This window comes from Aquarana catesbeiana, linkage group LG04 (assembly GCF_042186555.1).
Source record: "Aquarana catesbeiana isolate 2022-GZ linkage group LG04, ASM4218655v1, whole genome shotgun sequence".
Lineage (NCBI taxonomy): Eukaryota > Metazoa > Chordata > Amphibia > Anura > Ranidae > Aquarana > Aquarana catesbeiana.
Window position 1 is genome coordinate 195,380,868 of NC_133327.1, and position 27,958 is coordinate 195,408,825.

At 47.8% G+C, this 27,958-nt stretch overlaps 1 protein-coding gene across 1 annotated transcript; it reads left to right on the forward strand.

Annotated features, from left to right (window-relative positions):
* LOC141141214 (Golgi reassembly-stacking protein 2-like) lies at window positions 1–27,681 on the forward strand. The gene is made up of 5 exons (XM_073628900.1): window positions 1–347; window positions 10,852–10,926; window positions 12,269–12,457; window positions 27,468–27,591; window positions 27,650–27,681. Exons 1-5 carry the CDS (start codon window positions 282–284, stop codon window positions 27,679–27,681), a joined length of 486 nt encoding a protein of 161 aa, XP_073485001.1. The 5' UTR covers window positions 1–281.
* Window positions 27,682–27,958: the final 277 nt, after the last annotated feature.

The window sequence follows — 27,958 nt, forward strand, 5'->3', positions numbered from 1 at the left end:
GTGAAAATGGCGCTGGCTCAGCCTTCGGGCGGTTAATATGACGCATCTCTCAGCCCCCTCCGCCAATCAGAGGCGGCGCGCGCGTCAACACGCGCTGGCTTTAGTTTCCAATGTACGCTGACTGGAGTAGCGGCAGCCGAAGAGAGATTCGGATTTCTCCTCCCTCCAGCCTGCAGGTGGCAAAAGAGAGCGCCGCTGTGCAGTGAGGGCAGGCTGGCCTGTGTGTGTGCGTCATGTAAAAAGCTGCAGTGCTTTGTGTTATCGCCTGAGGGGGGCGCGACATGAGGGTGACACAGAGTGTGGTGGAGATCCCGGAGGAGGAACAGAGAAGGTACCGTGTCTTACAGGTAGGTGCAATGTGGAGGCCGGGGAGTGTCTGTCCGGGGAAGGGGCTGTGTGTGTACGGACAGTGTTCTGTATTTGAGAGATATTCCCCCCCCCCTTCCTGTATGTGTCATCTCTGACCCCCCCCCCCACTTCTGTGTGTGTCATCTCTGATCCCCCCCCCACTTCTGTGTGTGTCATCTCTGACCCCCCCCCCCCCCCCACTTCTGTGTATGTCATCTCTGCCCCCCCCACTTCTGTGTGTGTCATCTCTGATCCCCCCCCCACTTCTGTGTGTGTCATCTCTGATCCCCCCCACTTCTGTGTGTGTCATCTCTGACCCCCCCCCTCCTGTGCGTGTCATCTCTGATTCCCCCCCCCCACTTCTGTGTGTGTCATCTCTGACCCCCCCCCACTTCTGTGTGTGTCATCTCTGACCCCCCCCCCACTTCTGTGTGTGTCATCTCTGATCCCCCCCCCCACTTCTGTGTGTGTCATCTCTGATCCCCCCCCCCACTTCTGTGTGTGTCATCTCTGATCCCCCCCCCCCACTTCTGTGTGTGTCATCTCTGATCCCCCCCACTTCTGTGTGTGTCATCTCTGACCCCCCCCCCCCACTCCTGTGTGTGTCATCTCTGACCCCCCCCCCACTCCTGTGTGTGTCATCTCTGACCCCCCCACACTCCTGTGTGTGTCATCTCTGACCCCCCCCCCACACTCCTGTGTGTGTCATCTCTGACCCCCCCCCCACACTCCTGTGTGTGTCATCTCTGACCCCCCCCCACTCCTGTGTGTGTCATCTCTGACCCCCCCCCCACTCCTGTGTGTGTCATCTCTGACCCCCCCCCCACTCCTGTGTGTGTCATCTCTGACCCCCCCCCACTCCTGTGTGTGTCATCTCTGACCCCCCCCCACTCCTGTGTGTGTCATCTCTGACCCCCCCCCCTTCTGTGTGTGTCATCTCTGACACCCCCCCCTTCTGTGTGTGTCATCTCTGACACCCCCCCCTTCTGTGTGTGTCATCTCTGACCCCCCCCTTCTGTGTGTGTCATCTCTGACCCCCCCCCCTTCTGTGTGTGTCATCTCTGACCCCCCCCCCACTCCTGTGTGTGTCATCTCTGACCCCCCCCCCACTCCTGTGTGTGTCATCTCTGACCCCCCCCCCACTCCTGTGTGTGTCATCTCTGACCCCCCCCCACTCCTGTGTGTGTCATCTCTGACCCCCCCCCCCCCCACTTCTGTGTGTGTCATCTCTGACCCCCCCCCCCACTTCTGTGTGTGTCATCTCTGACCCCCCCCCCACTTCTGTGTGTGTCATCTCTGACCCCCCCCCCACTTCTGTGTGTGTCATCTCTGACCCCCCCCCACTTCTGTGTGTGTCATCTCTGACCCCCCCACTCCTGTGTGTGTCATCTCTGACCCCCCCACTCCTGTGTGTGTCATCTCTGATCCCCCCCCCCACTCCTGTGTGCCATCTCTGATCCCCCCCCCCACTCCTGTGTGTGTCATCTCTGATTCCTCCCCTCTCCTGTGTGTGTCATCTCTGATTCCCCCCCACTTCTGTGTGTGTCATCTCTGATTTCCCCCCCACTTCTGTGTGTGTCATCTCTGATTCCCCCCCACTTCTGTGTGTGTCATCTCTGACCCCCCCCCCCACTCCTGTGTGTGTCATCTCTGACCCCTCCACTCCTGTGTGTGTCATCTCTGACCCCTCCACTCCTGTGTGTGTCATCTCTGACCCCCCCACTCCTGTGTGTGTCATCTCTGACCCCCCCACTCCTGTGTGTGTCATCTCTGACCCCCCCACTCCTGTGTGTGTCATCTCTGATTCCCCCCCCCCACTTCTGTGTGTGTCATCTCTGATTCCCCCCCCCCCACTTCTGTGTGTGTCATCTCTGATTCCCCCCCCCCCACTTCTGTGTGTGTCATCTCTGATTCCCCCCCCCCACTTCTGTGTGTGTCATCTCTGATTCCCCCCCACTTCTGTGTGTGTCATCTCTGATTTTCCCCCCCCCACTCCTGTGTGTGTCATCTCTGACCCCCCCCCCCCACTTCTGTGTGTGTCATCTCTGACCCCCCCCCCACTTCTGTGTGTGTCATCTCTGACCCCCCCCCCCCACTTCTGTGTGTGTCATCTCTGACCCCCCCACTCCTGTGTGTGTCATCTCTGATTCCCCCCCCCCCACTCCTGTGTGTGCCATCTCTGATCCCCCCCCCCACTCCTGTGTGTGCCATCTCTGATCCCCCCCCCCCCACTCCTGTGTGTGTCATCTCTGATTCCCCCCCTCTCCTGTGTGTGTCATCTCTGATTCTCCCCCTCTCCTGTGTGTGTCATCTCTGATTCCCCCCCCCCACTTCTGTGTGTGTCATCTCTGATTCCCCCCCACTTCTGTGTGTGTCATCTCTGATTCCCCCCCACTTCTGTGTGTGTCATCTCTGATTCCCCCCACTTCTGTGTGTGTCATCTCTGATTCCCCCCCACTTCTGTGTGTGTCATCTCTGATCCCCCCCCACTTCTGTGTGTGTCATCTCTGACCCCCCCCCCCCCCACTCCTGTGTGTGTCATCTCTGACCCCTCCACTCCTGTGTGTGTCATCTCTGACCCCCCCACTCCTGTGTGTGTCATCTCTGATTCCCCCCCACTTCTGTGTGTGTCATCTCTGATTCCCCCCCCCCCCCCCACTTCTGTGTGTGTCATCTCTGATCCCCCCCCCCACTTCTGCGTGTGTCATCTCTGATCCCCCCCCCCCACTTCTGTGTGTGTCATCTCTGATTCCCCCCCCCCCCACTTCTGTGTGTGTCATCTCTGATTCCCCCCCCCCCACTTCTGTGTGTGTCATCTCTGATTTCCCCCCCCCCCCACTTCTGTGTGTGTCATCTCTGATTCCCCCCCCCCCCCCCACTTCTGTGTGTGTCATCTCTGATTTCCCCCCCCCCCACTCCTGTGTGTGTCATCTCTGACCCCCCCCCCCCTCTTCTGTGTGTGTCATCTCTGATCCCCCCCCCACTCCTGTGTGTGTCATCTCTGATCCCCCCCCCCACTCCTGTGTGTGTCATCTCTGATCCCCCCCCACTTCTGTGTGTGTCATCTCTGATTCCCCCCCCCCCCCACTTCTGTGTGTGTCATCTCTGATCCCCCCCCCCACTTCTGTGTGTGTCATCTCTGATTCCCCCCCCCCCCCACTTCTGTGTGTGTCATCTCTGATTCCCCCCCCCCCACTTCTGTGTGTGTCATCTCTGATTCCCCCCCCCCCCCACTTCTGTGTGTGTCATCTCTGATTCCCCCCCCCCCCACTTCTGTGTGTGTCATCTCTGATTCCCCCCCCCCCCCCCACTTCTGTGTGTGTCATCTCTGATCCCCCCCCCCCCCCCCACTTCTGTGTGTGTCATCTCTGATTCCCCCCCCCCCCCACTTCTGTGTGTGTCATCTCTGATTCCCCCCCCCCCCCCACTTCTGTGTGTGTCATCTCTGATTCCCCCCCCCCCCACTTCTGTGTGTGTCATCTCTGATTCCCCCCCCCCCACTTCTGTGTGTGTCATCTCTGATTCCCCCCCCCCCACTTCTGTGTGTGTCATCTCTGATTTCCCCCCCCCACTTCTGTGTGTGTCATCTCTGACCCCCCCCCACTTCTGTGTGTGTCATCTCTGACCCCCCCCCCACTTCTGTGTGTGTCATCTCTGACCCCCCCACTCCTGTGTGTGTCATCTCTGATTCCCCCCCCCCCCCCCCCACTCCTGTGTGTGCCATCTCTGATTCCCCCCCCCCACTCCTGTGTGTGTCATCTCTGATTCCCCCCCTCTCCTGTGTGTGTCATCTCTGATTCCCCCCCTCTCCTGTGTGTGTCATCTCTGATCCCCCCCCCCACTTCTGTGTGTGTCATCTCTGATCCCCCCCCCCACTTCTGTGTGTGTCATCTCTGATTCCCCCCCACTTCTGTGTGTGTCATCTCTGATTCCCCCCCACTTCTGTGTGTGTCATCTCTGACCCCCCCCCCCCACTCCTGTGTGTGTCATCTCTGACCCCTCCACTTCTGTGTGTGTCATCTCTGACCCCCCCACTCCTGTGCGTGTCATCTCTGATTCCCCCCCACTTCTGTGTGTGTCATCTCTGATTCCCCCCCACTTCTGTGTGTGTCATCTCTGATTCCCCCCCACTTCTGTGTGTGTCATCTCTGATTCCCCCCCCCCACTTCTGTGTGTGTCATCTCTGATCCCCCCCCCCCCACTTCTGCGTGTGTCATCTCTGATCCCCCCCCCACTTCTGTGTGTGTCATCTCTGATTCCCCCCCCCCCCACTTCTGTGTGTGTCATCTCTGATTCCCCCCCCCCCCACTTCTGTGTGTGTCATCTCTGATTCCCCCCCCCCCACTTCTGTGTGTGTCATCTCTGATTCCCCCCCCCCACTTCTGTGTGTGTCATCTCTGATTCCCCCCCCCCCCCCACTTCTGTGTGTGTCATCTCTGATTCCCCCCCACTTCTGTGTGTGTCATCTCTGATTTCCCCCCCCACTCCTGTGTGTGTCATCTCTGATCCCCCCCCCCCCACTCCTGTGTGTGTCATCTCTGATCCCCCCCCCCCTCTTCTGTGTGTGTCATCTCTGATTCCCCCCCACTTCTGTGTGTGTCATCTCTGATCCCCCCCCCACTCCTGTGTGTGTCATCTCTGATCCCCCCCCCCACTCCTGTGTGTGTCATCTCTGATTCCCCCCCACTTCTGTGTGTGTCATCTCTGATCCCCCCCCCCCACTTCTGTGTGTGTCATCTCTGATTCCCCCCCCCCCACTTCTGTGTGTGTCATCTCTGATTCCCCCCCCCCCACTTCTGTGTGTGTCATCTCTGATTCCCCCCCCCCCCCCACTTCTGTGTGTGTCATCTCTGATTCCCCCCCCCCCCCCCACTTCTGTGTGTGTCATCTCTGATTCCCCCCCCCCCCCACTTCTGTGTGTGTCATCTCTGATTTCCCCCCCCCCCCACTTCTGTGTGTGTCATCTCTGATTCCCCCCCCCCCCCCCCCACTTCTGTGTGTGTCATCTCTGATTTCCCCCCCCCCCCCCCACTTCTGTGTGTGTCATCTCTGATTCCCCCCCCCCCCCACTTCTGTGTGTGTCATCTCTGATTTCTCCCCCCCCCCCCCACTTCTGTGTGTGTCATCTCTGATTCCCCCCCCCCCCCCCACTTCTGTGTGTGTGTGTGTGTCTTCTCTGCCCCCCCTAACCCCCCCCCCCAGTGCTATGGCTTCATCAGGAAATGTGCAGACTTTGCTTATTCTATATAAAAACAAAATGAATTAGAATGCCCAGACAGAGTGCCTATGTACACGGCTACAAAATATTCTGCACTCAGGTCTGTAATGTGTACATTTTATATGGATCTGAATGCAGCTGTGTGTTATTCTATGGAGCACACAGCTGAGCTCGGCTCTCTCATCTGCATTTATAAAAAAAATAATCAGTACCCTCGGTCTTCCATATGATTTATATTTAACCTCTTGCCGACCAGCCGCCGACATTATACTGTGGCAGGTCGGCACAATCCCGTGGACCGTTGTAGCTGTACGTCGGCTCGCGGGATCGAAATAGCAGGCGCGCACGCACACCCTGCACAGCAGGGGTGCTGATGCTCATGGCCGATGGTGTCGATGACCGCCGGCCACGAGCGATCGCGAGCACGAGGGACAAAACACGGAAGTGTGTGTGTGTGTGTGTGTGTGTGTGTGTGTGTATGTACACACAAATCCGTATTTTGTTCTGAGAGGAATGACCGATCGTGTGTTCCTATTAGCTAGGAACCACGATCTGTCACTTATTCTAGTCAGTCCACTCCCTCTTCAGTTAGAATCACCTCCCAGGGAACACAGTTAACCCCTGGATCACCCCCTAGTGTTAACCTCTTCACTGTCAATGACATTTTTACAGTAATCAATGCATTTTTATAGTACTAATCGCTGTAATAATACCATTGGTCCCAAAAATGTGTCAAAATTGTCCGATGTGTCCGCCATAATGTCGCAGTCATGAAAAAAATCGCAGATCACTGACATCACTAGTAAAAAATTTTTAAAAAGCTATAGATCTATCCCCTATTTTGTAGACTCTACAAAATAGAGTTTTTGCGCGAACCAATCAGTATACGCTTATTGCGATTTCCCCCCCCCCCCCTCCTCCTCCCCAAAAATATGTAGAAGAATACATATCGGCCTAAACTGAGAAAAAATTAGCTTTTTTAAATAAAAATAGGGATATTTATTACAGCAAAAAGTACAAAATATTGTGGGTTTTTTTTTTTCTCAATTGTCGCTCTTTTTTTGTTTATAGCGCAAAAAATAAAAACTGCAGAGGCGATCAAATGCCACCAAAAGAAAGCTCTATTTGTGGGGGGAAAAAAGGACATCAATTTTGTTTGAATACAACATCGTACGACCGCGCAATTGTCAGTTAACGAGACGCAGTGCTGAATTGCAAAAAGTGCTCTGGTCAGAAGGGGGTATATTCTTCCGGGGCTGAAATGGTTAATGATGTACACTTGTAAACATTTGTACTTACATTTACATGCATACAGTAGTGAGTGTAAATATACGCTATCAGCCCTGAATGCGCTTGCAAGTGGCCTGAATGGAAGTCTAGCTTGTATAAATGCTGTGCGGCGGGGGCTACTTGCGTCCTAATGACCCGTACACACAGTCGGACATTGATCGGACATTCCGACAACAAAATCCTAGGATTTTTTCCGACGGATGTTGGCTCAAACTTGTCTTGCATACACACGGTCACACAAAGTTGTCGGAAAATCTGATCGTTCTAAACGCGGTGACGTAAAACACGTACGTCGGGACTATAAACGGGGCAGTGGCCAGTAGCTTTCATCTCTTTATTTAGTCTGAGCATGCGTGGCACTTTGTCCGTCGGATTTGTGTACACACGATCGGAATTTCCGACAACGGATTTTGTTGTCGGAAAATTTTATAGTCTGCTCTCAAACTTTGTGTGTCGGAAAATCCGATGGAAAATGTGTGATGGAGCCCACACACGGTCGAAATTTCCGACAACAAGATCCTATCACGCATTTTCCGTCGGAAAATCCGATCGTGTGTACAGGGCATAACAGTCAAGGAGGTTAGGTGGCTTCCTAGCAAATCGGGTACATTTGCACTTCATGTAACATTACAGATGTTGCATAGGGTATTACTGCCAGCAAGATCACACACACACACACCCTATAAGCATGAGCCCAGAGTTAGACTTGCTAAGCATTTCCTTGTTCCCATATGCTTGTTATGCCATTCTGGTTTGTGAGGTGTAATGAGGAGTCCTAGCAGTACTGAGAACCTACACCCGGGGGGAATGTATTCCTTACCTCTTGCTGCTCATCTTATACACAAGATTTAGTACTTGTGGTTTGGAAGAGGAAGGGGCATCCATGAGATATCTGGGACACTCTCTCCCAAAGGAAACCGTGAACCTGAATCTGCCTGCAGCACCACCTTCAAGAGAATGGAGTGAAGTATATTCTTGTGCTGTGTACTTGTGTGTGGAACTTTTTGGCTCTATACACTGTTTCACCCCTGGTATTTGTTGGGTGACCGGGTCAGTGGGACTTCAGCTTTACCTCCTGAATGCATTCTTGAAGCAATAATTGTGCTCTACTGCTTTGTTTCACAATGCAAGTATGGGAGTATGTGGGTAATAATTTATCTCAGAAGTTAAGGCAAAGTAATATCACAGAGCCACTGAGGGCTCCCCCTAGTGTCTAAACTGCAAAAGGCACTAAGATGTGTTGGGCCCCTTCCACATGGAGCGGCTCCATTGGAGTCTGTCTGCACAGCAGGGAATCTGTCAGCTAATCACCACTGATCAGGCAGGCTGAGATTTCCCCCTCAGAAGGATGAGAAATGCTGTTTCTGCTAATGGAGAGAGTCTCCATCTCTTCTCTACCCCTCTAATGCCCTCTCACTAAGACAGGAAGGGAAGTTCTAATCTTTTCTCACAATGTCAGAGGCTAAAAAAAAAAAAAAAAAAAAAGTCTGAACTTGGGCTTTAAAAGCTGTAGTTTAATCTGCTTGTATTTTACCTTCCCCGATTCCTCCTTTCCACCTTCCTCAACACGCTAAGGAAATGTATAAAGAAAACCTTTCTATTTTCATGACATACGTCATTTTAGACTGTGACATCATCACTAGGTCTCTGTGCTTCTCTATGGCAGATCACAGCTGGTGGGAGGGGCTGGCAGGAGGCTGTCCATAGAATCTTGAATACAATGACCACAAGTAATGCTGAACCTCTATTATTGAAAGAACTGTTATTGAAAGAACTGAAACCAGTGGATGAAAGGGGCGAGCCAGAGACAGACATGGGGGAGAAGAAGAATTACATAATGGATGTCCTCCAGCCAGGAAATCGGACTGCTCTGTGTGACTTGCTGCATCTTCTGATGTGAACTGTAAGAAGCTCACAGTGTGCAATGAAATCAGAATAAGCAATTTCAATAGGGGAGAGAAGCTTTTCTTTCACTATCCAGTCACAGGTATGACTGGGGTCAGGACAATTTGGTTGTACGATGCTGGAAATCATTTAATCGAGCAAAACTAACATCGCTCCGGATTACAGAAGCTGATATATATATATTTAATTTTTTTATGTATCTTTTAATAATGAAATTTTTTTTTTTGACTGGTGTTCTGCCTTAAAGTGATTGCAAAGTTATAATTTTTTTTTTTTTTTCAATTAGAAAAACAAACATGTTATACTTACCTGCTCTGTGCAAGTATTACACAGAGTGGTCCCGTACTACCTCTTCTGGAGTCCCTTGCACTTTTGGCTCCTCCTGATCTCTGAGGACACTCGTGCGGGGTTGATCCGGAGCCTGGCTGTGTGCATCCATTGACGTGCACGGCTCCGCCCCACCCCCCACTTCATTAAATTTGACTCTCAGCAGCGGGAACCAATAGCTTCCACTGCTCTCAGCCAAGCCCATGAATGCAGGAAGAGAGAGCAGAGTCAGGCTGCAGGTGGGGACAGCGCTGGATGGAGAGCGGTGTCAGGTAAGTGTTTAGGGTGGGATGGAAAGGCACACACAGTGAAAGGTTTTTTTACATTTAATGCAGAGAATATATTCCGGTAGAAAACCTGCCTTTAGAACCACTTCAAGTAGTCCACACTCCTCTGATCTAGTTTATTAATCTGTAGAAATGATATTTTATTCTTGTATAATGTCACTTGGTTTAATACAACACAACTCAGTACAGGGAGATTGTATACTGTACATTCCCAGGCAGAAGGCAGGCTCGGCAGCAGTCATTTGCATGTGATCTGGCCTTGGGAGTGAATCCATTAGGATGTGCTTGTCTTTGGTTGTACTCAGCATTTTCCTTGTTGCAGCACAGCAAACTAGACAATGCAAACCTTGCTGAGGGAGCCACAGAAGCTTTTAAGGGATGTACAGTAAAATGAATTCATAATTAACCTAAGATAAGGAAGAAGAGTAAAGACGTCAGACATCAGACTTGCATGGTGGAACATATGCTGGAGGAAGGAGTATGTTAGTCTCTGTGGCAGCCAGGCAGATTCTTGCATTTTTCAAACTTTACAGAGAACAGGCTGCTGTGGTTGTCAAATGTTTGTCATCGGTACATTTGGGTTTAGTGTGGTTTTAGGAAAGGAATTCTATTGACATTTATTATTATTATTATTATTATTATTATTATTATTATTATTACATTTATTGATTTATTGTGCATTTCTGCAGCCTACTCACTTCGAATGGGCCTCAGCATAAAAATATTCTCTTTATTCCTTGATCACACATCTTCATCACAGCCAAAGTGGAGGATGAGAGTTCAGATTGGCTTATCCTTCATTTTAGCAGATGCCGGTGATGGTCCTTTAGGCCCCTTTCACACTGGGGCGGTGGAGGCGTTGGCGGTAAAGCGGCGCTATATTTAGCGGCGCTATTCAGCTGCTGGCGGGGCGGATTTAACCCCCGTTAGCGGCTGAAAAGGGTTAAAACCGCCCACAAAGCACCACTGCAGCAGCGCTATGCTGGCGGTATAGCCGCGCTGCCCCATTAATTTTAATGGCCAGAAGCGGTGTATGCGCTATTTTTAGCGATGTAGCGCCTGCAAAGCGCCCCAGTGTGAAAGGGGTCTTAGAGAAACGTATAGTGAAATGTGAGGTCTCCCGTTGCCTACCTTTTTTCCTTTTTTAATACCTTCTTAGTCATGGACCTGGAAAAATCCTGCAGAAAGGCATCATCATAACCCTTAGTGTGCATATTTGTTTTGTGTCAGTAACTTTTGAAAGTTGTGATGCCAGAGGCTCAGCATTATAGCTGGGAAATGAGTGCACTGGGAACCCTGAAGGAACGATTGACAGTGGTGGCCGCTATATTCGCGCCATAAATCCTGAATTTGTTGGTTTCAAGTCAAAGCACCAGCAGCCCTCACATCTTACACAGTACAGTTCAGATTTACTGTGATGATAAATCGAAAATCTCTCCAAATCGATGACTAAACAGACTCCACTTCTCCTAACAGGTACAAGAGAACTCTCCTGGACACAGAGCTGGGCTTGAACCTTTCTTTGACTTCATTATTTCAATAAATAGACTGGTAAGTTGAACGTGTTCTAGTCTGTATTCTATGTATACATTATGTGTGTCTTACAACTTCACACACAAACATAAACATTTTAAAAAACCTCCTTCGCTGCTATGTCCTTCTTTAGTGCTTGTTTAAAGTGGTTGTAAACCCTGGGAAAAAAAACCCCTGCAAGATAAAGGTATAATGAGCTAGTATGCATAGTATACTAGCTCATTATGAATTACTTGCCCGAGAATGAAGCCCCCCCGCAGCCGTCCTCGTCTCTCTCTCCGGCCGGCGACATCTCTCCCGGGGGTTACTTCCAGGTATCGCGGCTCCAGCGATGTGATTGGCCGGAGCCGCGATGACGTCACTCCCGTGCATGCGCGCGGGAGCCACCGGTAATGGCTCACAGACTGAAGCAACGGCACATATGTGCCATTGCTTCAGTTTACACCAGTGTGCATGTGCCGATGTCATCGGCACATACAGGGGATATCTGCTAAACTGTGCAGGTTTAGGAGATATCCTGGGTAGCTACAGGTAAGCCTTATAATAGGCTTGCCTGTAGCATAAAGTTGTTGTAAAGGGTTTACAACCACTTTAAAACGGAGTAGCGGCTCATACGTTATTCCATTCAGCATAGTTCTGTTTAGACCAACACAAACTTCAGGAAAGACAAGGAAAATCCTTTCACTTATGGGCTTATACAAACTGGCTGGGTGGCATGACTGGAAAGACCTGTTGATCTTGTAGTGTCAGAGGCAGAACAAAATAGCGTTGTGTGGAGCCTCCGCTCTGTCTTAGAAATCCGTTACCTTTAGATTTTTCTGAGCCGAAGCCGTGCCTTGGAAAAAAACTCAGAAGTCTCTGACCTGGATGGGGGTCCAAACTGAGAGACCCACATGAGACCTCAAGTGGAGGGGTTTCCACTTATTTCTTGAATGTGAAGAATACAATTCATATTTTTGGAGGGGCCTTTGTTTTAGAATTTGTACTAAAGAGCTTTCCTGTTCTCATCTGAGCAGTCTCTGCCAGGTTAGAAAACAACAAAAATTCCCAGCACACTTACCAGCTAGCCTGAAAAAAACCCAACAGTGTATGTAAAGGACAAAGGGTTTAGTTGCACACATTTGCAAATCTGTGTGAAAGCCACAGTGCCTCGCCAAGGCTCCTCTGTATACTGTGTTCCTAACTATAGTTTTCAGTCTCCCAAGTTGAAGCACACATAGCAGGGGATAAATTAAGGGCAGGTTTGCTTTGAGGGGGCTCGCCCCTCCCTAAAGATTAATCATTGCTTTTATCTTTTAAAAGTCTGATAACTAGTTTGATTATATTCCTATGATATGAATTGGTGATTTCTCTCCCATAGAATAAAGACAATGACACGTTGAAAGATCTGCTAAAAGCAAGCGTCGAGAAGCCTGACAGCAACAAGACCCTGGAACTGAGGGAGACAACGGTGACACCCAGTAATATGTGGGGAGGACAAAACTTGCTGGGAGTCAGCATACGATTCTGCAGCTTCGAAGGGGCTAATGAGAACGTATGGCACGTGCTAGTGAGTTATTTTAAAGACAATTGCACTAAGAAAATAGGTGTTTGACTCTCTGTCATGCTGATCCAAAGACTTCAACACATTGTGGTTACCGTATTTATAGGTGTAGAACACGCACTTTATCCCCTGAAAACAGAGGACAAGCTGCCTGCGTGTTATACGCCGATATTCCTTTTTTTTTTTTTTCAGCTGGGATTGGGCAGCGGTGTCATGCTGGCGGCCCCGTCTCTCCTGGGCCGGCCTGCCGGTGTACTCGAAAAATGGAAGAGGGTCACTCCCAGTCCCTTTTACATGTGTCCTTTTGTAGGCTGTGTAAAAGTGTCATGGTGAACCGGAGTCCACAGATGCCTCATTCTCCCCGTTCTTTCTGGCCGCTCTCCTCCTCCCCCTCCGAGTGTAGCTTTAGATTGGAGGAGGAGAGCGGTCGCGTGAAACATCAGAGGAGAGCGATCATGTGACCAGCTGGAGGGAATGGGGCTAGTGAGGTGTTTTTAATGACGGCACAGTGTGGGAAGGGTCTGTGAGAAGAGACTGGCACTGATTTTATTTTTTTTTATTTTAACTTTGGAGTATGCTGGCAGTGCTGTCCCATGAGGAGTGCAAGGGGGCTGTGCAATGTAAAGGAGCTGTGTACTGTGCAGGGGTAGGAGGCTGTGCAATGTATAGGTGGGCTGCGTAATTGTGTGTGTGTGTGGTTGGGGGGGGGGGGTCTGCATAGTGTAATTGCAGGGGTCTATGTAATGTGCAGGGGGGGCTTTGGAATGTAAAAGGGACTGTGGAAAGTGTTTGTTTTTTGTTTTTTTGTTTTTTTTTTTCCCTAAAACTTCCCTCTCAACCACTTGCCATTCCTCCCATAGTCATATGACGTCCCTAAGGTGGCTCTCCTATCCCGGGCAGGCGTCATATGACATACTTGGCTTCCCGCCGGAATAGGGGGGCGCAAGCCCGCCGCGTCACCAAGGAGCTGATGCGCATGCCCGACTGCCACGATGTCCGCCGGACACCTGCGATCGCTTGTGACAGAGCATGAATGTGGATCTGTGTGTGTAAACAGTTAGAACACACCTAGGGAACACAGTTAACTCCTTGATTGCCCCCTAGTGTTAACCCCTTCCCTGCCAGTGACATTCACACAGTAATCCAGTGGATATTTATAGCACTGATCGCTGTATAAATGTCAATGGTTTCAAAAAGTGTCAAGTGTCTGATCTGTCTGCCGCAATGTCGCAGTCATGATAAAAATCACAGATCACCGCCATTACTAGTTAAAAAAAAAAAAATAATAATAAAAATGCCATAAATCAATGACCTATTTTGTAGGCGCTATAACTTTTTTGCGCAAACCAATCAATATACACTTATTGCGATATTTTTGGTTAAAAAAAAAAATGGAGAAGAATACAGATTGGCCTAAACTGGGGAAAAAAATTTTTTTTTTTTTTCTTAAAAAAAAAAATATTATTGCAAAAAGTACATTAAATATATGTGTTTGTTTATAGCGCAATCTGTCACCGGCTACATCCACCAGACACAGCCGATGATTGATCACTGTACTGGCTTACTGCCGGTACCATGTGACTGCTGTAACCAATTACAGCAGGTCACATGACAGTTGTACATAATGGAAGACTTCCTTTCAAGCCATCCATTGTATACAATTGTGCTGCTAGCTGTGATCACATGGTTCAGACTGGGCCAATCACAACTTATCTGTACCTTGTGATTAGCTCTGACCAATCACAGCTAATCAAAACAAAATAAACTGAATTGATTTAATTCAGTGACATGCTTGCATATAGCAATGAAATTCATATTTTATATGCAAGCTGGGGGGGACCTTCTTCTTCTTTTTTTTTTTCTTTTGTACTGTCGCCAGTCAGTGTCCCTAATCGCCAACAGACCCGTTATATGATGACGCTGTACTGCACTGGTGACCGTATGTAAAAATACTTATGACAACTTCAAAAAACTCGCCGTGCCTCTTACTAAATAACTTTGGACTGTCTACTTTCCAAAAAGTGGTAATTTGGGGGACATCTGTACTGTCCTGACATTTTTGGGCCTCAAGAAATGAGATACGTCGTCAGTACATCAGGATTCACCAATTTTCAAATATATATACCATAGTATGTGTACTCTTTAATGTTCCTACAGACTAATATACACTGATTTGGGTTATTTTCGCCAAAGAAATGTGGCAGAATACATTTTTGACCTAAATTCATGAAGAAAGATTGTTTATTTGCAAAATTTTATAAGAGAAAGAAAAAATATTATTATTATATTTTTCAAAATTTTCGGTCTTTTTTTTTTTTTTTTTTCTTTCTTTTTTTCATTTATTTAGCAAAAAAAAAAAAACCCCAGTCGTGATTAAATACAACCAAAAGAAAGCTCTATTTGTGTGAACAAAATTATGAAAACTTTGTTTGGGTACAGTGTTACATGAAAAATATAGGAAGAAAGGGATAGAAATGTCGCTGTTCTTACTTTAAGGGCCCTTTCACACTGGGGCGGGGGCGGCGTCGGCGGTAAAACGCCGCTATTATTAGCGGCGTTTTACCGTCGGTATTCGCCGCTAGCGGGGCGGTTTTACCCCCCCCCCGTTAGCGGCCGAGAAAGGGTTAAATACCACCGCAAAGCGCCTCTGCAGAGGCGCTTTGCTGGCAGTATAGCCGCGCCGTCCCATTGATTTCAATGGGCAGGAGCGGTATACACTCCGCTCCTTCACCTCTCCGAAGATGCTGCTAGCAGGACTTTTTTTCTCCTCCTGCTAGCGTACCGATCTGGTACGCTCTGGTACACTGGAATGAAAAGCAGCGGCACTTTCGGGTCGGTTTGCAGGCGCTATTATTAGCGCAATAGCGCCTGCAAACCGCCCCAGTGTGAAAGGGCTCTAAGATGTTCCAGACCCTCTAAATGCGTGAGTGATTCCTAGTGCAAGTAAGTGCATAAGAAGTGCAAATGTGCAAAAAGAGCTAGCAGTACTGATATCTGAGTAATTATATGACAAAAAAACGTGCAAAAACACAAAAATAATTCTCTCTCGAGACCCGGCCTTCTTATCCAAGGTCCCCTCAACATTCCATAGAACCCAAAATATCATCATACCTTTGCTTCCAAAAACTATGGATAGCGGAAAAAGAGACACTTACAACAAACTCGACGTGGAAAACATACTTCGAAAGAACGAAGGATTGGCGAAGAACGACCTCCCTTTTTTGTCCTTTATGCAGGAGTCAACAAAGGGAAACAGGCTTCCAAGAATACCATCAGCAGATGGATAAGAATGGCCATACAGATGACCTATGAGGCACAAAACCTCACTCCGCCAAGTGGGATCAGAGCACACACAACCAGAGCCTGTGCTACCTCGGTCGCAGAGGAAGCAGGGGCAACTCCAGAGCAGATCGGTCAAGCTTCAGTGCCTTTGCAAGGCATTACCGCATAGACCAGCTGTCTGACCAAGACCAGGCACTTGGTCGCAAGGCGCTCCAGTCTCTATCCCCACCCTAGTAAGTATTGCTTGATACATCCTCTCAGATGCTGTCCTGGAAGACGATTCGAGAAAATAGAGTTAGGTACCTGGTAACTCTTTTTCTAAGAAGTCTTCCAGGGCAGCACTAGTTCCCACCCTTGAAAAGACAAATACCAGGTACAACGGGGGAGCTTTTACGATCTACTGAGATTTCCTTCGGTGCTTTAATACAACTGAGGCACGCAGGTAAGACTGTGAAATTTATAATGGTGGACTAATGTGTTTCATGTTTCAGGGAGGAGGAGCCTATCTCTCAGATGCTGCCCTGGAAGACTTCTTAGAAAAAGAGTTACCAGGTACCTAACTCTGTTTTTTTGTTTTTTAGCACCCATCACTGTATAGGTGTCACTTAGGGTCAGATTTGTTGCAGTCCCACTAAAAATCACTGATCGCTGCCATTACCAGTAAAAACTATTTTAAAAAATTGTGTTCATAGACAGCTGCTGTATGGATGGGATCTTTTATGAAGAGATATCTGACTCTCAGTATTCAGTACTGCTGAGCACCTATGCTACCACTATATACCAAGGGGAATATAAACATTTTTGGGTTAAAGCGGTAGTAAACCCTCCTAAAGAAAAATTATTTTAACAATATTATAAAATAACTATTAATTTAGATTCAAATGGGCACTAGTAATAAGCATAAAAATAGTTCTTACTGTAGTTATTATTTATATTCGAAACGCTGCTGCTTCATAATAGCCGGCACCAACTCAACTGTGGTCCTCCCTGTCTGAATAACTATTTATTTCCGCCCGCAGTAGATTTTCATCTCCGTAATCTCTGCGTGCACAGTAAAAGCATTACCCAAGCCTCTTCTTCGTTTCCGGTTACTATGGGAACTAATTATAGCGAATCAGTGCTTGCTTACTCCAGAAATAAAGCAGAAGCATCGTGGGATGTCGGGGGTGACGTCGACAACAGGAAATGAAGCAGCCCGACAGCATTTTTCTTGCAGGGTCTCGGCTTGCCGGAAAGATAGATTATACGGCGCATTCGCAGGCATCGTCATCACTAACTAAAATATCAAAAACTTGCAAGCCAAGCAGGTAAATAATGGCATGACAAATTATTTTAACCGCTTCAGCCCTGGAAGAATTTACCCCCTTCCTGAGCACTTTTTGCGTTTCGGTACTGCGTCGCTTTAACTGACAATTGCGCGGTCGTGCGACGTGGCTCCCAAACAAAATTGACGTCCTTTTTTTCCCACAAATAGAGCTTTCTTTTGGTGGTATTTAATCACCTCTGCGATTTTTATTTTTTGCGCTATAAACAAAATAAGAGCGACAATTTTGAACAAAACGCATTATTTTTTTACATTTTGCTATAGTAAATATCCCCCAAAAATATATAAAAAAACATTTTTTTTCCTCAGTTTAGGCCGATACGTATTCTACATATTTTTGGTAAAAAAAAAAATCGCAATAAGCGTTTATTGATTGGATTGCACAAAAGTTAGTTAGTTTTATGGCATTTTTATTAATAATTTGTTTTTTTACCAGTAATGGCGGCGATCAGCGATTTTTATTGTCACTGCGACGTTATGGCGGACATGTCGGACATATTTGACATATTTTTGGGACCATTGTCATTTATACAGCGATCAGTGCGATTGAAAATGCACTGATTACTGTGTAAATGACACTGGCAGTGAAGGGGTTAACCACTAGGGGGCGGGGAGGGGTTAATCAGTACTAGGGGAGTGTTTTCTAACTGTAGGGGGTTGGACTGTGTGTGTCACTAGACTGATCACTGCTCCCAATGACAGGGAGCAGTAATCAGTGACACTTGTCACTAGGCAGAACAGGGAGATGCTGTTTACATCAGCATCTCCCCCCGTTCGTCCTCTCCGTGAGGCGATCGCGGGTATCCCTGCGGCGATCGGGTCCCTGCGACCCGACTCACGGAGCTCCCAGCCATGCCATTCTGCCGACGTACATCGTCGTGCGCCGGTCGGGAACCGGTTAAACACTGCAATTGCTAATATAATGGAAAGTCATGAGAATGGGTACACAACCACTTGAAAGTGGATGTAAACCCAAATTTTTTTCCTTAACCACTTAACGACTAGCCACTATAAATTTGCGTCATTTTTTTAAAGATGGATATCTCGGTAACGGCAGCAGCCAAGGTGAGTGTAGAGGTGGGTGGGGAGTCTACTGACATCTCAACGCCACCCACCGAGCTCTAGACAACAGACCTACTCACAGAATCTGCAGTTTTTTTGGGTCTCATAACAGAGGGGAGACATTTGACAGGTAAGGAGATACGTGCTGGAGGCATGTATATCCTTATAGATAACCACTATGGCAGTAGTTTAGAAAGGATGAGAGTGGGTTTACATCCACTTTAAAGTCATAACAGTAGCACCCCTCCCACTCTTTGCCCAGCATCCTGCATTTAACAGATCAAGTATAGTCCTGTACTTGTGATTTTTAAAGGGAGTTACACATATATTCTGTAGGGGTCCCACTCCTTTCCAGTGTTATACTCTCTTGTTCCTAAACCAGCAGGATATGTGCTGTGCAACTCATTAGCGTTGCAAAGCCACTTGTCAAAATCCTGCTGGTTGGGCCACATATATACTGTATGCTCTCCATTGAATCGTATGGAGAGTTTGTATTCTGCCAAAGCATGAAAAGTAACTCTCCATCGGAATCCATGTAGAACATACATGCGGGCCTGGCCAGCAGGATTTTGACAAAGTGCTGAAGAGCTACACAGCTGATCTTGCTGTTTTGGAGATGGGCAAGTATAAGAATATGTAATTCTCTTTTTCTCCAAGCGTCTTCCAGGACAGCCCATGAGACCTTGGGCTCCTCCTACCAGGACAGGAAACACGTCACCCCCACCAGATAAAAGGGCGGTCCTCCAGGCCCATGTCAGTTATTTGTGTTTCCTCCGGACAGGGGGTAACATGTTCATGGAACCTGCTCCCATAGGCCTTATAAGCAGGGGCTTTGTATGGCTTTTTTTCTGGGGCATATCACTTACCTCTTCCTCTGCCAGAAGCAGCACACCGCTGGGGAGGTTGGCTGGGTTGCTGTTCTCTGTCCTCAGTGCCTGGAGAGAGCCAGGACCGGTGTGAGGTCGTGCCCCCAGCGCAGTGCATTGCACTCTAGCTCAGCTGATCTTCGGTTGTCCTTCCTTGCCGACAGCCTGGCTGATCTGAGCAAGGAATGGAGGAAGCCGCAGCGTTCGAGGGGGCGGAGCTATTGCGCTCCAAGCTGGCCCACAGGAAGTGCCTGGAGAGGGTTACTTCCGGGGTATATGACATCATCATCGGGCGCCGGAGACGAGGTTCCAGTCTTCATAAACGGCGCGAACAGAGATCGCTGGCTGCTGGTGTTTCTTGGTGTTAAGCAGCCAGGCTGTGGATGACCAAGAGGGGCAGAATGGATCCTCCTGCAGTACCTGCACAGGCAGCGGATGCAGTTCCCAACACCAGCACCTCACAGGTAAGCCTGGGGTGTTCTGTCACCACCTTACTATCCCTGTGAGTGTTCCCTCCCCCTCCCCCCTCTGTAGTAGTGGGTGTAAGGGGACACATTTCCTCCCTCCTGCACGTGGTGTTACGGAGTGATTGTGTGGCTTTAATTACATTGTGGGTCAATTATTTTGTCTTGCAGACCAAGACTCAGGACAAGGCCCAAGCGCAGCCACTTAAAAGGAAATGTGCGGTTTGCGCAAACAAATTGAGCTCCTCATGGAGCAAAGCAGTTTGTCGCACCTGTATAGAAGGCCTAGTAAAGGATGACCCGGTTGCCTCTTGCCAGAAGATGCTTACTTCTGTTAGGGATGAGCTTGCGTCCACCTTCAGTTCCTTTAGAACGCTTATTGACAAGCTCCAGACTCCAGCAGAGAGTCCGTCTTCACTGAAGGCGTCAGTAAGCACTCCACAGGCAGAGAGTGAAGACTCTGAGGCTGAGGTCAGATCTACCCGTTCTTCTCTGGAAGAATCAGGGTCAGATACAGAGCCCAGAGATAGAGAATCCACTCGAGGCTCAAGATTTAAGTTATCTGTTGAGGATGTAGATGACTTATTAAAGGCTATCTATACTACCCTTGAATTAAAAGAGGAAGAGGTTCAGTTATCCAAACATGATCTTATGTATAAAGGATTACATAAGAGAAAATCAAGAGTGTTTCCAGTTCATAGTTCTTTGGTTGATACTATTAAACTGGAATGGGATAATCCTGAGAGAAAACCATTCTTCTCTAGTAACCTAAAAAGGAGGTTTCCTTTTGATGAGGACACTGCGCAGCCATGGAATAAGAATCCCAAGTTAGACGCACCTCTTTCAAAAGTTTTAAAAAACTCGGACCTGGCGTCTGATGATATGGGTACGCTTAAGGATCCGATGGACAAGAGGGGGGATATCCTTCTCCACAGAGCCTGGGACTCAGCAGTTGGAAACCTGAAACCAGCTTTGGCTTCCACTTGTGTGGCCAGAAATCTGGAGGTTTGGTTGACTCAGATTCAGTCGCATCTGTCAGCAGGTACCTCCAGAGAGCAAATTTTAAAGTCTTTTCCTCTCCTATTTCAGGCAGTGGGTTTTTTTGGCAGATTCTTCCGCTAAGAATGTCAGCCAGGACTTCGGCTCTAGTGAACTCGGCCAGGAGAAGCCTTTGGCTTAAGACCTGGTCAGGGGACTCGGCCTCCAAGTTGCGCCTTTGTGGCCTTCCTTTAACTGGCGATCATTTATTTGGCCCAGGTCTACAGGAGGCACTGGAACGCACGGCTGATAAGAAAAAGGCGTTTCCAGAGAAAAAGAGAGTTCAGACAGCCAGAAAATTTTTTCGTGGCCAAAACAGGCAACAGAGTCCTAGAGAAAAGGACAGCAGGCCGAAAAAGCATTGGACTGGGCACAAAGGCAGAGGCAAAGGGGGAGTGCTATTTAACCCTCCTCAACAGCCCGCCAAGCCGCAGTGACTTGTGTTCCCCGGTGGGAGGGAGATTGAGGGCCTTCATCCCACAGTGGGCAGCAGTCGCTCGGAGCCCCTTCGTCCTGGACCTAGTGACCAACGGGTACAGGCTGGAGTTTGTTCACCAACCACCAGAACGTTTGTTGGTCACATTTCCTCCACAAGATCGGGAGAAAGCGAGGGCTCTGGGTCTCCAGATCGGAGACTTATTAGATCAAAAAGTCCTGATTCCTGTTCCTCGATCGGAGCGGGGCAAGGGATTCTATTCCCATGTATTTGTGGTCAGAAAGCCGGCAGGAAAGTTTCGACTTATCCTGAATCTCCGGACCTTAAACAAGTCCATCAGATACAAGCATTTCCGTATGGAGACGGTTTTTACAATCAAAAACCTACTATACCCAAACTGCTTTATGGCCACGTTGGACTTAAGGAAAGCTTATCTTCACATCCCTATCCATCCAGCCTTCCAAAAGTTTTTGAGATTGGCAGTGAAGACGGGTATGGGGACCCGACATTTTCAATTTCAGGCCCTCCCCTTCGGTCTTTCCTCAGCCCCACGCATCTTTACGAAGGTGTTGGGAGAAGTGCTGGCTCCTCTAAGATTAAAGGCAATAACGGTCATCCCTTACTTAGACGACCTCCTGATAGTGGCAAAATCATACCAAAGGCTGTTGGAAGATCTCCAGGCTGTACAGGACTTCTTACAGTCCCTAGGCTGGCTAATAAACAAAGAAAAATCGTCCTTGATTCCGGCCCAGAAAGTAACTTATCTGGGTTACGATTTTTGCTCCGTGAACCAAAGAGTTTTTCTTCCTCAGGAGAAGATTACCAAAGTGTTCCAGACTATGTCAACATTGCAGACCAACCAGTCGGTCTCTCTGAGACAGGTGTCGAGGGCAGTGGGTCTTATGACCTCATGTTTTCCCGCAGTACCATGGGCGAGACTCCGTCAGCGTCCGTTACAAAGGTTTCTTTTAAGAAACTGGGACGGGGACGTAAGGTCCCTGGAGTCAAGGATCTGGCTTCCCGACAGGATAAAAAGAAGCCTGTGGTGGTGGAGAGCTGGTCAGCACCTAGCAGGAGGTCTCCCATGGTCCTTTCCCATCTCCCGAAGGATTACCACGGATGCGAGTTCCTGGGGATGGGGGGCCCACCTCAGCAATGCAAGGAGAGTGGTCCCCAGAGGAGGCAAGGGCCTCATCCAATCAAAGAGAGCTGCTTGCAGTCCAGAGAGCCCTCCAGTCTTTTCAGATGGAGATCAGGGGTCACAACCTCCAAATCCTGTCAGACAATATAGCGACAGTTGCGTATATCAACAAGCAGGGAGGCACGAGAAGCCGGAGGCTTCAGTCCATTGCCCAGGAGATCCTTTCATGGGCAGAGGGGAATCTAGCCTCCATTTCTGCTGTACACCTGAAGGGGAAAAACAATTGCCTGGCAGATTATCTCAGCCGTCACAGGATAGACCGAGACAACTGGTCCCTTCATCCCGAAGTCTTTGCAGACCTCACCAAGAGATGGGGTTATCCGGTAGCGGATTTGTTCGCAAACCGAAGCAACCGCAAGACGGAGATATTCTTTTCCATGAACCCGGCAGACCAAGCCTTGGGGATCGATGCTCTGGCAAACCCGTGGCCTCCAGGCCTATGTTATGCCTTTCCGCCAATCAGGCTGATTCCAGAAGTCCTCCGGAAGTTTCGGCTGGAAGAGACAGATCTGATTCTAATTGCCCCGTTTTGGCCCAAGAGGCCATGGTTTTCCCTGCTACAGTCTCTGGTTTCAGAGCCTCCGTGGAGTCTTCCGAAAAGGGAAGACCTATTATTGCAGGGTCCAGTATCACACCCTCAGGTGGTTTCCTTAAACTTGACGGCCTGGTATCTGAAGAAAAGATACTGAGCGCCCAAGGGTTCTCTGACAAAGTAGTCAGGACTCTCGTTAATTGCAGGAAGCCAGTTACTAGAGCCATATATTCCAAGGTTTGGAAAAGGTTTAACTCATGGTTATCTGAAAATGATAGATTAGCTCATGATATTCTGTCTATTTTGGAATTTTTCCAAGAGGGTGTCGACAAAGGTCTTTCTGTTAGTACCTTAAAGGTACAGGCGGCAGCTATTAGTGTGTTCCTCCAGTTTTCTCTCCTGGAAAATCCCACTATAGCCAGATTTTTCAAATCTATCTCTAGGGCCAGACCAGTAGTAGTGAGAAGTTGTCCAACGTGGGATCTGTCCCTAGTACTTCAAACTCTGGTAGAATTTCCCTTTGAACCTCTGGAAAGTATGTCAGTTAAGTTTCTTACATTAAAAACTGTGTTCCTTATAGCTGTTACCTCAGCTCGTAGGGTAAGTGAGTTGCAGGCCCTATCAGTTAGGGAGCCCTTCCTCACGATTTTTGAGGATCGAGTTGTGTTACGAACCGATCTAGGGTTTTTGCCCAAGGTGGCAAGTACATTCCACCGATCTCAGAACATCGTATTGCCAAGCTTTTGTAGTTCGCCACAGGGCGACTTAGAAAGAAAATTTAGTTTTCTAGATGTAAGAAGGATTCTCTTGGTCTATCTTGAGGTCACGAAGACCTTTAGGAAAACTGATGCCTTGTTTGTCCTCTTTTCTGGAGTTCACAAGGGGAATAGTGCATCTAAAGCCACATTGGCTAGATGGATAAAGCAAGCCATCTTGGAAGCTTACAAAATTAGGGAGGTCCCTACACCTTTTGTTACTGCGCACTCAACTAGAGCCTTGTCTACGTCTTGGGCGGAGAGGGCTGGTGCCTCACCGGAACAAATTTGCAGGGCTGCCACTTGGTCCAGTTACTCGACCTTCATTAAACATTATCGCCTGGATCTCCTATCAGCTCAGGAGCAGGCGTTTGGTCTTAAGGTCCTTCAGGCAGTTGTCCCTCCCTAGACTGGTAAGTTCTGGCTCATCGTCTCATGGGCTGTCCTGGAAGACGCTTGGAGAAAAGCTGAGTTAGACTTACCGGTAACTCCTTTTCTGAGAGTCTTCCAGGACAGCCGGATTCCCACCCGGTATTGTCTGAAGTTATGTGTATTATGCATATGTTTTGCAGGGTCCTACGGTTCTTGAGAATACTGACATGGGCCTGGAGGACCGCCCTTTTTTCTGGTGGGGGTGACGTGTTTCCTGTCCTGGTAGGAGGAGCCCAAGGTCTCATGGGCTGTCCTGGAAGACTCTCAGAAAAGGAGTTACCGGTAAGTCTAACTCAGCTTTTTTAAAATGCTGCAAGTACAGAAAGTGAGCTGGTCTTTCAGAAATCCTGTGTGCTCCTTCTTTTATTTTATTAAATTTATTTATTATTTGTACCCATTTGACTAGAAGACTCCACATACCTTCCACCCCTCTCTGTGTCACTACATGCGTTCCTTTTTTTCTTTTTTTTTTTTTCTTTTCCATTTTTTTTGAGTCCCAAGAACATGCTCACACACTGTGTTCAGGAAAAGGGCTCTTGAGAGATGTATTTCTGGGGGTATGCCTACTTTAGATGCCCCTGAAAGATTTTAAAAGCCCGGTAAAGCTGTCATGGGGAGTAATAAAGGTTTGTTTTTTGTTTTTCTCACTAGATGGATAAGATGTCATAAAAAAAAAAAAAATTGCTAGGAAATGATCTGGAAATAAGGAGGGGGAGGTATGGGGGTAAATGTGAGTAATGCCTGGATATACAATGTAAGGCTGATAGCTTTTGGCTTTCTGCTACCTAAAAGAGTCAATTATCTGGCTGTCTTTTACTTTTTGCTATAATAAATAAATATCCCCTAAAAATATATTAAAAAAACTATTTTTTTCCTCAGTATTCTTCTACATATTTTTGGTTAAAAAAAATCTCAATAAGCGTATATTGATTGGTTTGCGCAAAAGTTATAGCGTTTACAAAATAGGGGATAGTTTTATGGCATTTTTATTTATTTATTTTTTTTTTCTTTTTACTAGTAATGGCGGCGATCTGCGATTTTTATCAGGACTGGAACATTATGGCGGACACATCGGACAATTTTGACACATTTTTGGGACCATTGCCATGTTTACAGCGATCAGTGCTATAAAAATGCATTGATTACTGTAAAAATGTTGCTGGCAGTGAAGGGGTTAACTACTAGGGGGCGATCAGGGGGTTAATGCGTTCCCTATTGTGTGTTCTAACTGAAGGGGTGGGGGTGGACTGTGTAGGGGAGATGAGAGATCGCTGTTCATACTCTGTATGAACAGACGATCTGTCTGTTCTCCCCTCAGAGAACTGGGATCTCGCAGATCCCGGTTCTCCGTGTGCCCTGAGCAATCGCGGGAGCCCGACAGTGATCGCGACCGCCGGGCACTCGCATAGGCTCCATGGGCTAACAAACCTAGTGGCCAAAGCTAGAGGCGACGTAACATGATGGCGTTTCGCGCAGCTGAGCCATGTTGCCGCAGTACAACTGCGGCGGCTGGTCGGCAAGCGGTTAAAGTAGAACTTCAGCCAAAATCTTTCATCTTCACACAGCTCTGGCACTCAGCATTGCCAGACAGATGAAACAACTATTATTGGAGCTCTGTTGCTTCCTTTGTCACCTTTCTGCTCACAGGACTGTGAATCGGCATTTATTATTATTTTTATACAGGATTTGTATAGTGCCAATAGTTTATGCAACGCTTTACAACATGAGGGCAGACAGTACAATTACAACACAATGCAGTACAGTAGGAATCAGAGGGCCCTGCTCATTAGAGCTTACTGTCTAGGGGGAACACTACTGACTTATTGACCAGTAAGCAGAGAGGTGACACTGTACACTGCAAAGCTTAGTGGAAAATGAAGATTTTGCCCGCCTGGCTGTGCAGTGTGGCAAGCAAGACTGAGGAGAGAATTACAAATCCTTTTAGTGGGCTTAAATGTACACATATTTGTATTTCAGTTGTGTATCAAGTTGTTATAATGTAATACCGGGGAGCATAGTATGACTGTCCTAAGTTGTCCATACACTATATACAATCTGTACGATCCCTTTTACATCTACCATCAACTATGTAGTGCAAGTTCCTGCCTGATTTGCTACAAATCAAATCGATTATTTAGGTTTGTTTTTCATATTACAGTTTTGGTAAGTCTACAATCAGGTTCTATAGTGTATAGCCAGCTTTAGATAGTGGAGACCCATGTCTACTATTCATACTGATAGTTTTCTACTCCTTGCAGTGTTTTTTCTTGTCTGGAAGTTGAATCTCTGATATTTTCTGGTGTTGGAAGAAAGGTGGAACAAATCTCCTGTCCTTAGCCATTTCCTCTCAGTGTTTAAGGCATATTATGTATTTGTTATATAAATATTGCAAAGGAGAGTAGGGGAAGCCCAGAACAATTCCAAGGATTCCTAATTTCAAAATAATAATAAAGTGCCTCAAGTAGTGCTTCTACTTCAGATATTCTGTGAGAGCTATTTCTGTGCCGGGGTATCAAATATATTCTCCCCACTTTCCTCTGAAAATCCTCTCTTCCTACTCACTTCATTAACTTCATACAGGCATGTTATGAGATATTCACATATAGTTCCACAGTATTCCTTTTACTTATCTGGAGGAGGAGAGGGGACTCGTCCCTGTCCCACAGAATCTCTCCGGCGGGCTCTCTCCGATCAGCTGAGCCTCCCTCTGCTCTGCTTGGCTCTTCTTGGCAATCCACGGCCCGTTGTTCGCTCTTACTCAGCCACCCCCGACCTCCTCTGAGTGGCCGAACTCCAACTGCCGAGAGCCGATGGCCGAGCGTCTCCTCCTCCTTACCTGTCTCTGGATCCTGCCGGACGCTGCACGTTCTCCGGACCAACCGGGAGGTAAGAGGGGGGGTGGAGGTATCTACTCCTGTATTCTCTGTCCGTCTTCCGTCCTCCCGCAGCAACCACCCGTATCTTCTGATAGGAAGCGGGGGATGGAGAGACAAAGAGATGACCCCTTGACAGCGGCACAGCAGACGAAGCCACAAACTCTCCCGTCTTCCAGCACCGTAATCCCTAAAGCGGCACGCCGAGACAGTTTTCGGCAGGGGTGGGGGATTCTAGCCGGGTCTTATAAGGCAGGGGGACAAGGGGGTTAGGGGGCTAGGGGCACTAATAATCCAATAGAGGGAACTGGAGATAACAACACCAGGCCCTACGGAGTGCTCTTGGTCGGCATCATTGCTAGACTCCTCCCTCCTTTCGAGTGATAGTTTTCTACTCCTAATGTAGTTTAGATGACATGCCTTGTAACTGTATTATGAAATTGATTCATTAGCTTATTTTAACTGTCCAGAATATGTCTGAAAGTCACTATCCTAGATTGGCCACAAGCTTATTGAGTGTTAGGAGCTGTAGTCATCACTGTATAGTCGTGTGCTGTTAATTCTGGAGCGCACAGTACCCACCAGTGTCTAGGTGATGTTTCCTTAGTTCAGGATAGACCAATGAAAGGTAATCACTATGAGAAGTGGCACCACTTTTTTCCTTTGTTCCAGGTTTCCTCATTTGGCTTTCAGAATTTACAGTACAAGCACACCTCTCCTAGTAGTACCTTAATTGTTTGTTTTGTTCCAGGTCCAGTTGTCTTCTGTGAACTCTCCTGCTACACTACCTGTTGGGGTTCCGGGAATAGAAGCAAGTCTTTCTGGACTGTCCCTCTCCTCTAATTCACCTGCAGCCACTAGTGCTCTTACCTCAGGTATGCAATGTGCCAAATACAGATTTTTTCCTGATATTTTCCTGCTGTTACTATTTAGGGACAGCAGGCCATTTCATAGTTGTGGATTGATCAAGTTCATATCTAACTTTTATTAGACTTCATAAAATAATCTAAAGCGGAGTTCCACACAGTTTTTCCACTTTGGCCCCAGGCATTGCTTACCGCTATTCCATCATTGTTTGGGTATTTTTTTTTTTTTTTTGTTCCCCCAATGTTTAAATACCTTTTAGGCTTCCTGAAGAGCTGCACTTGAGTATTACCTGACGAGGTACGTCATATCCTCCCGCCCGTTGGTTCTGCGGATATATGTGTCATCAATTGTAGCAGTTAACTGGCATCCTCTGTG